Source organism: Sinocyclocheilus grahami, unplaced genomic scaffold, assembly GCF_001515645.1.
Source record: "Sinocyclocheilus grahami isolate Dianchi unplaced genomic scaffold, SAMN03320097.WGS_v1.1 scaffold368.1, whole genome shotgun sequence".
Classification (NCBI taxonomy): domain Eukaryota; kingdom Metazoa; phylum Chordata; class Actinopteri; order Cypriniformes; family Cyprinidae; genus Sinocyclocheilus; species Sinocyclocheilus grahami.
In genome coordinates, this window is record NW_015505547.1 from 279,265 (window position 1) to 289,649 (window position 10,385).

The 10,385-nt window shown below is 36.5% G+C and overlaps 1 protein-coding gene across 1 annotated transcript; it reads right to left on the reverse strand.

The window, feature by feature from the left end:
* Positions 1-5: 5 nt before the first annotated feature.
* On the reverse strand, positions 6-9,985 carry LOC107549316 (SUN domain-containing protein 2-like). Its single transcript, XM_016230360.1, is given in 13 exon segments — positions 6-3,306; positions 4,123-4,212; positions 4,309-4,476; positions 4,542-4,657; positions 4,731-4,815; positions 4,944-5,162; positions 5,251-5,345; positions 5,348-5,449; positions 5,542-5,601; positions 5,713-5,796; positions 6,088-6,215; positions 6,302-6,422; positions 9,732-9,985. Coding segments are annotated over 12 exon segments (1,380 nt in total). The 5' UTR covers positions 6,421-6,422; positions 9,732-9,985; the 3' UTR covers positions 6-3,192.
* Positions 9,986-10,385: the final 400 nt, after the last annotated feature.

Sequence of the window (10,385 nt, forward strand, 5' to 3'; positions counted from 1 at the left end):
TTTTGTCCCTATATTCATATCAATGTCTTCTGTTCTTGCTTTTGCAAGATGCTTTTAAATGTGTTTATATTTTGTAACAAGTTCACTAGCTTTCTCTGTGAAATGCAGATAGTTATGATCACTCCAGGAGGAGACAAACAGAACATTTCTTAAATCGTTTCATTGTTACTTGTCACCGAATATTACATCAACCCAACTTTTTATTGAAAGGTCGTCACTTTATAATGCACAATCAGATGTACTCTTTAATGAAAGTATTAGCATCAGTGCAAGTGAATGTTGATCATAAAGTACAGCAAATATCTGACATTCATAATGTCACTCATGAGTTCAGATGTCAGTAGTTTATGCGTTTTGCACAGCCGACTCCCTCCAGTTGAGGGAAAATGGTCAAGTTGGGAAACACGGAGAGCGACCAAAATGCACTGCGACTCGTGGCATGATTAGAGTGCACTGAACAGCCTTCCTCTTCCTCTTCATCAGATGGAAGAGCTGCGAAACCAGACCATTGATGATGCTGTTAGTACAAACCATGTGTCTGTTGAGCATCATCTGCTGTTCAGCTTGCTCTGACACGTTTGGAAACACAGTATGCTTGGCTCCAATGTGCCTTGACATTTTTTAGACTTGTAGTTTTCCTTTTTTCTTCTTTTTTAACCTAGTATTTTCACCCTTGATAGTTCATCCATAAGTATTTGTGATTTTTAAACACATCAGTCATCAAATGAGGTTTTTACTTATGTAAGCATATATATAATACATTGTTCCGGTTTTTAAACACTCCAGAATACATTTTTGTTCTTAGGTAAAAAAAACCTACATAGTTGCTGTTCACCTCTAATTAATCACCTACAGTATATGATTTGTCACTTTTTAGACATCAAATACCTGTAAATTAGGTTTTTTTCACTTTTGAGTGGAGTTTGAGTGTGTGCGTGTGATTATTTGGCCAGCGATACAACAGGTCAAATTAATTTCTGTTTCAACACCAGCATCCTGAATACATATTCACCCTCACAGCATTCCATACGGGAGCATCTTGTGTGTACGTTTGAGGTTTTGTACACATCAGAAAGACACGAGTGTGTGTGTGTTTCAGATCATATGCATGTTCACGTGAACTCTCAGAACGAGCGTGTCCCACTGAAATCACTGATGTGTGTTGTGTGGAATTGTCGAAGAAACACGTATTTTAAAGCCTATGGAGAGTTTGGTGATTTTCCGCTGTAACTGTAAATAATGAATGTAAAATAGGTGAATTTTATGTCTAAGACATTGTAGTTTTATAGTGTGATTTTAATAGCTGTACCATTTTCATCTGTTTTTATAATGTAGAATATTTCTTTTCTTTGATGCACTATCATGGTAGTCAATACTGTAAGACAATGAAAACATCTTACCGGTTTTTTGTTTTGTTTACCATACTGTATTTATTAGATCACCTAATTTATTTAGTTTTTTGCTTTCAGTTTTACTTCTGTTATGGAAATAAAATTGTTAGAAAAAAAATAGTGTTTGTGAATGAATTGAGGATCAGTGTTTGGGTGGTGTCCAACAAGTGGTTCTGATTAATCAAACACAACTGATTCAACTTAATAGATAAAACTCCAGCAACTGAAACTGGTGTTATTTATTAGAAGACCTATAATAACCACTGCTTTAGCTTAGAGCTGCAGAAATCACGACCCTCAAGAAAAGTAAGTTGAACAGTTGAATTTCTAATTCAGCAAAGCAAATGAACCCTGTCAGTGTTATGTAGTGAAGTTTTGGCCTTTCATAACAGCATTTGTGAGGGTGTGGTGAAATGACTCTGGTCAGTCATAGATAAATGAAACCGGATTCTTCTCATTGTGTTTGATATGTATAGATGTGTCCACACTAGGGAATGCAGACGCAAAACAACTTCTGAAAAGTGTGGTTAAAAAATATTAGCACCCTCTTTATTTATTAGTATTAAATACATGCAAGTGATAGAGACATGTATATGTGTGGTCACATACAGCAGTCTGAGATGCATGTGAAAAAAAGTGTTATCTATGTCAAATTCAAATTGAGCCAGGTCTAAAAAATAAGTTGCTGAATTGTCAGTGTATAAACCATGCAAATGATTTGGATGAACTTTAGTCATGAATTATTAAATGAAGCATGGAAAGATCAGTGCAGTGCAGTGCTATACATGCAGATCTGCATGAAAATGTCTTATGTGTGCAACTCATGCATTTATATTAGCATTCACACAGTATTATGTACCATCTCAAATTTATTTTAAAAAATCCTATTTTTTACAAAATAATATCTATAATGTGACAGAAACTTCATGTAAACTTGCCAAATTAACATCAAAGCTCTATTAAGCTCGATGAGAAAGGATGCCAAAATAAATCAAATAAGACAAAGCAAATATTTATACCTTTTAAGTGTGCATTTGAAAAACTGCATCATTAAGCACATATATACAAATAGAGGACAACAGAACTATATAATCTGGGACGTTCAAGAGCACTTTGGTTTGAAAACCCAAAACCTGAGTTTGACTCCAGTCCTCCCCTGTCCCGCAGAGGAGACATACACCATCTAGTACCTATCTATACTCGTCAGCCGGGGCGGAAAATAATAACGTCTCAAGAGTGCAATCAGAGCTGCTGCTCAAAGAAAACAGCATCGTTACAAAAGGACATACCTAAACAATAAACTATTAGAAGCAGTTAAGAGGTATATGGTTCAATGACGTGAATAAACACATTTCAGAACCATATATCGTTGCAAAACACATACTGAGGATAAAACAAATGCTGCTTTATGGTAATTCCAGCTAAGCATGACACTTTTTGTCCTTCATTTGGTTTTATAAACCATATTTGCTGTTACACACAATATAAGCCTGTCCTTCATATGAAAAAAAATTCAATAAATCACAAAAGTTAATTCAAAACTGTATAAACAGCTAAAAAATGTACACCTTTTCATAAAAACTTTCCTATCAGCACTTGAAAATCAATGTTTGAGGAATGCAAAACTGAAATATTTTTGGAGCGGGCAAACGATCTACATTCTGATATCAGTCGGCCGTTTGTGTGCGCTTTTTTGGTATTCGTACATTAGGAAGCTAAATCCAGTGCATTTGAGCTTTACATTTTTTTTTTTTGCATAGAGTAAACCAAAGCTGAAGAATAATTTCAGATCCTCTTCCTCTCAGACGAATGAAGGTTCTCCGTGAACTCTGAAGCGATACACACAGGTGTACTCCAGGTGACCCCAGTTGCTCAAGATCCTCAGCTCGGTCATGCTATAGATCTCTGACGCTTCCTACAGTCAAGAAAACACAAACTATTTTACTAGAATTTTCACAAGATCGTATCTAGGTCATACCTAGGTAGCCCAAAAATATACATATTTTTTAATAAATGTATAATTAATTTATATGTATATATAAACTATATTTTACATAGAAAAAATTACGCCTATATTGGTAAAAAAAAATTTTGCCCTCAATAATAATAATAATTATTATTATTATTGATATGTCCAGACGTTTTATTAAATTATTTGATTTAAATCAGTGTAAATAAACACTACTGTTGAAAAATTTTGGGTCAGTGAGATTTTTTTATTTGTGAAATTCATACTTTTATTCAATAAGGATGCATTGATCCTACGTGACAGAAAGAAAATACTTTTAGAATGCTACAAATGATTTAAGTTTGAAATAAATGCTGGTCTTTTGAACGTTCTATTCATCAAATAATCGTAAAAAATATATCACGGCTTCCACAAAAATATTAATCAGCACACCTGTTTTTAACACTAATAAAACGAATAAGAAATGTTTCTTGAGCAGCAAATCGGCATATTAGAACGATTTTTGAAACTTCATGTGACATTCAGCTTTATGAAAATTCAGCTTTACAACCACAGTAATAAATGATATTTAAAATACATTCAAACAATTTAAAAGTTATTTTAAATTGACATAATATTTCACAACATGACCGTTTTATTGCATTTTTGATTAAAAAAAAAGCAACTTCTAAACAGTAATGTAAATATTAAACACAGAAATACAACATGTGCTACCATGATATAATGATGATGATAGATAATAAATAGTCTATTTGGACTCACCGCAAGCTTGAAAGTCTGAATGGGCTCTCCATCCTGGTCATACGTGAATGTACCAAGCAGCTTTCCATCTTCAGTCTCATCAGACATACCCTGAACACAGGACAGCCGAGGAATCTCAAAGCTGTTGCTTCATTGTTATGCAGATGATTAAAAAACCCCATTGAAATATCACATATCACAACTCACATAGACAGCAAAATCCTTCGGGGCGCTGTCAATGCGGCCTGTCGGTGAGAGCTCTTTGGGAAGGTGTTCGAGTGTCACATGGGTGATTCTTACTGGGTAAGACAGCGAGATTACCAGGAAACCCTGGGAGCCTCGGAATGCCCAGCACTTCCCAGGATACAGCTCCGGCTACAACACACACACACAGAAGCTTAGAGAGTCAGATCTGTGTCAGTGTTTGTGTGATCTGTTACCTGTATAACAGTCCGAGGGCTTTCTGAATGATACCACAGAGGAATGCCAAATAAACTCAGACACGCAGATCTGGTCTTATACGTCTCTGAGCAACGGGTGTTGAGCACACTGGCACCTGCACAAACACACACATACACACACACACACACACACACACATACATATATATATACAAGGGAAATTAGTACCAGAAGATTCCAAGGCATAGTCCGCCAATCCAATCCCATCCGCCCTGTACAGACTAACTGCCCTGTGGATGATTTCTTTCACATCCTGTTACATATTTAAAAAAAAAAATCTCATTAAAAGGCATCATGATCCTGATGTGTACTTTAAAATTAGACTTTTTTCTTTACCATTCTAATTCTACATTTGTCATCCTATTAGACACAGACACACACTTGTATAGTGACCGCTCCGGCTCCTTCCTGTTGCAGCGTCTCTCCCACAGTCCTCCAGACATCTCTCCTGCTCTCTTTCTCATGCACTAGTTTGTCTAGTATCCCTTTCTCCAGATCCTCCAGCGCCCTCTGCAGCTCAGGACGGAGCACTATGGTCGATTCCAATGAGCTTGGATCTTTCAGGAGTTTTATTAGCCAATCGGATAGCTCTGCTCTCAGCTGCAGAGGAAATGACATCATTAGTTGAATAATAAGTAACTGCATTCATCACATCAAAGGAATTGAAATGCGCTAAAAGCACCCTTACCTTAATGTTGAGAGTGTCTTGAGCATCAACTCTTTCCTTGACGAGGTCTTGGGCCGACTGCAGGTTTGAGATGCTGGACTTCAGATTAGAAATCTGCTGCTGTACCTGCTGAGCAGAAACACATTGATCAGAGACAGTCGAGAGGTCAGGCTGTACCATGAACTTCCCAGCCACCAGTAGAACATAACCAGAGCCTGAGCTGCAACACACACATGAGCACATGACTACAGTAGGAAAAAAGCCTGATTGTTCATGTTAGTGGGGTGAAGAGAGGGTTTATACATTTAATACCTGGAGAATGAAACACGTCCCACACGACAAATTGTGGTTCAGCTACAGATTGGGCAGAACCTGGAGAAAAGGGAAAACAGAGAGTAGATGTTTTTCAACATTCTTTGCGTGACCAACCAACCAACTAGCCAGTGATCTCCCCCCCCAATACAATTTTTAATTCGCACTTACTAGGGTTTGATTTTATGGATTGTTCATAATGCTCCTCAGCCGAGGAATATCCAGAGGAGAATCCCTGAGTAGCAAAGGGCATGCCTGAAAAACAGAGACACTAAAAATAAATAATGTTTATATGAAATGTTTATTATATATTTTAGATTTTAGTTATTTTACAAAATGTAATTATATATATACTGTATATATATATGTGTGTGTATATTGATAGGTGTGTGTATATATATATATATATATTGATGTGTATAATTTTTCTAATATGCAATGTAATGTATTAATATTATACATTACTTACAATAAATGTATTATTTAATATGTATGTATGTATAATATTTATTTATTTTTACAGATTCTGTATGTGCAGATACTTACCATTCTCATTCTCAGCGGCAGTGAATTCACTGCGCTGCCCAGTCAGTAACTGACTCACACTGCTCGCGCGGCTTGAATTGCGGGAAACACTGCCTGTGCTCTTGCGGCCACTCCTCTTCTTGAAGATCCTGCAAGAAAGCATCTGTAGCAGGTGAAAATGCACATGCAAACTATCTATATGATGTACTGAGAGCTCCAGCAAATACAAACACACCTGGTTGGGCTCTCTTTGTAAGTGATGTGGCCAGTGGATCCGGTGGAGCTCGTGCTGGCAGCGTCATCATCAGGGAAGGACGGCTCTTTGGACACTAACCTTGTGCTTCGCCTTGACATCTCTGCAGAACACATTAATATATATATATATATATATATAAAAAATGTTAAAAGTACTTTAGCTTATTAGTGGTGACTGATAACTCAAGACTAGTACTACTGCTCATATATATATATATATATATATATACACACACACACACATACATATTAATAATAGTAATACACATAATTTTTCTAAGTTAGCTTTTATTTCAGATTTCATCTAATTTTAGTTTAATTTCTAGTAATTTTGTAATGTCCTATTGTCATTATTTTAGTTTTTTTTATATATAACTAACTATTTATTTTCAGTTTTTGTTTATTTCCAGTCAGTAATTTTAGTGCATCAACTTAACCCTTTTCAGTTAATTGCCAAGGCAACATTTCATCAAATGTTTTTATTTAATTTAATTTTGTATTATTTAATTTCTTTATTTTATTTCAGCTTTTATCTCAATTAACAAAAATGTTTTTTTTTAAGTATTTGTTTTAGTTAACGATAAGAACCCGGATTAAATGTTCCCTCTTTATTATTACATTTACTCATTACATCCTTACTGACTGCTCACAGGAAAACAAGAAAACATTGTGAATCAGATCACCAGGATGAAAAACACGACAATAAACATGACATTTAATAAGACGCTGTCCACAGCTTGTCATTGCAGTCACAAAGTGTAGTCAGATATTGATCTTTGTGTAATTCCTAATCTCAAACGGCAGGCTCATCCCGTGCAGGGTGACGGAGCTTTTAGCAGCAGATTATGTGAAGGAGAACACGTGGAGCAAATTCCCAAACCACGGACCTCCAGTTCCCCTTCAATCAGTTCCATTAAGTCCCTTTAGTTGGATAATCTCAACAACAGAACTTTACACTTTAATTAGCTAGGAATCCACCCTTCTGTGCAGATGGAGAAATACAAACAAACACTCATTCGACGCTCTTGTTTGTTTTAACACAGCATTCATGGTTTGTAATGAAAGCACCTATTCTTTTTTCCCTACAAATCCTTAATCCTGATTGATTGTGCTACTACTCTCAAGCTGCATTAAAACATGCCTGCACATTTACAAACTACTCAATAGCCAATGTTGGAGGAAAACACTAAGATGAGACAAGATGCAAAGTTTGACCAAGTTTAATTGGCAATTCGAATGTATCAGTATCTCTGTCAAAACCTATACATTTCAAATAAGTAACAGATGCTTTCAATGACACAATATATAAACTGATGACCTGATGATTGAGAACTGAAGTGTTATTTACACCAACTTTAGAGGCTGTTTGATGCAACACGTCCAGTGCTTTAAAACTAAATCCCCATCTTCAGCTAATAATCCCTCTAACAGCTATTTTAAACTGACAGTGTTGTCTTTCAGATCAGCTGTGTTCATTAAATTCATCATCTCATTTATTTCTTGATCTTTTTTGTTATACATGATTAAGATATTTTACATATAAATTTAAATACAATTTTAATACAACTTTTCTATTATTAAAGAGGTCATATGATGCAAAGTTTTCCTTTCTCTTTGGAGTGTTTCAAGCTCTTGGTGCATAAAGAAGATCTGTAAAGTTGCAAAGACTAAAGTCTCAAATCCAAAGAGATATTCTTTATAAAAGTTAAGAGTCAGCCACACCTACTTAAAACAGCTCGTTCTAACACGCCCCCACATATCTACCTCACTATGTGATTTGCCGCTGCCGCCATGTTGTGAATGCGCTGTGTGTTTGATTGTGAAAGCGAAACTACTTTGTTTGGCCTCCAAAAGTGGACGATATCGCTTCGTCATGCCTGGAGCTGATCCGTGCTGGTCGCTGAGGAAACACTTCAACTTCGCGCTGTCGATCGCCGGATCGGCTTTCACCGTGGACGAAGCGGAGTCCAGCCCGGGGTCGTCACATGTGGTTGCCGTAGGCATCACAGTATGGTAAGGGACATAACATTTCCGTCACACGCTTGAGAAATTCGGCCAATCACAATGCACCGGATAGCTGGCCAATCAGAGCACACCTCGCTTTTTCAGACCGATGAGCTTTGTAAAAATCGACACGTTTCAGAAAGGCGGGGCATAGAGGAGAAACAATTATGTACAGTGTGTGGAAAATAATGTGTTTTTTGAACTTTAAACCGCATAAACACATTTCATTACACCAAATACACAAAATAATGTTCTTTTTAGCAACATCATATGACCCCCTTAACGTTATTTATTTATTTTTTCCTTTCATTTGATGATTTATTCATCATATCCAAAATGTAACTGGTAAGAGAACTGTTTGGAAAGAATATTGTGTATAGTCTGTATTATTATTTTGTACAAAGTATTATTGTTTTGTACACTTTATTCAAGGTGAAAGGACTACTAATATACTACAGATGTTCATGTTACGGCCAACAACAAATGTGATCCTGGACCATAAAACCAGTCATAAGTAACACAGGTATATTTGTAGCAATAGCCAACCATACATTGTATGGGGCAAAATTATCGATTTTTCTTTTATGCCAAAAATCATTAGGATATTAAGTAAAGATCATGTTCCATGAGGATATTTTATAAATTTCCTACCGTAAATAAATCAAAACGTAATTTTTGATTAGTAATATGCATTGCTAAGAACTTCATTTGGACAACTTTAAAAGCGACTTTCTCATTATTTAGATTTTTTATTTTTTTGCACCCTCAGATTCCAGATTTTCAGATAGCTGTATCTCGGCCAAATATTGTCCTATCCTAACAAACCATACATCAATGGACAAAACGTATTTATACAACTTTCAGATATTGTATACATCTCAATTTCTGAAAAATAATAACCCTTATGACTGGTTTTGAGGTCCAGGGTCACAAATATATGATTTTATATTATAATAATATTATATATTTACTCCATTATTTTAAATACTATTAACTAACATGCATAACCATGCAACAAACATCACTTTATACACCACGGTAATGATCTGGAGTCCACAGAAGAGGGCAAAGCGAGTTTCCATTCTTACTTTGGCGGTTCTCTTAATATTTGCGCCAATTTGAAACGTTTCTTGTTAAAACGGGGGCATTTTGTTTCCTTCCCGACGTGGATGCAAATGAAATGTTTTCTCGGAGGGAACAGCACATAGTTCTGTGATGAATATTCACGAACAGACTCTCCAAACGAGAATACAACTACACATTATGTAAGTTAGCTATGCAGCTTTTGCGTTTATTTACTAGTTATCATTTCTACAGCTCGCATGTCATGTTGACTAGTCCCCTAAACAGGCAGACTGCTTTTGAAACTGTAAGTTAGCGTTCATACACACTCGTGGTCGTCTCACCTTCTCAGTGGGTCTCCAGGAAGACATGCAGTCCGTTAAAACCTGCCAAAGTGCGAACCGCTCATCCGAAACGGCTCCGAGATAACGGAATAGCGACAGAGACGTCGTTACACTCACGAGATACAGGATACTCACTTCAATCACGTGGCGTATAACGGTTTCTAACGCGCTACGACAAGATGCTTTGAGGACGGAAGGGCTCTTAGTCTTTTGACAGTTGTCAGCTCAGCGGCTCCACCTCTCGCCGTCGTTTCTTTGGGGGGTTGTTTATAGAAAGAGAGCTACTGCCCTGCCTCGCTGCGCCACCCAGTGGACTCACGTAGTTACGTCGAAGATCCGGCTCGTCGAACGACAGCTTCGCTTCGCACCCTTCATTCACGACGTAATCCTTTTATGTAACGGTTCTTCGTTGTTCGTTCAAACACATATTTTAACTATGTTTTAAGCACTCACCTTCTGTCGAAAAGCTGACTTTACGTAACCGCAGCATATGTGAACGGTTTATGTGCGAAAATTCAGAAGTAAATAATAATAATAATCGTCACTTCATCTCACCTAACGAAATCTGATGTCGTCTTTGAGTGATTTTGCCAGTTTTGGTCAAATAATACGCCGTAAACACTTTTTAATATAGGCTACATATATTTGTATAAA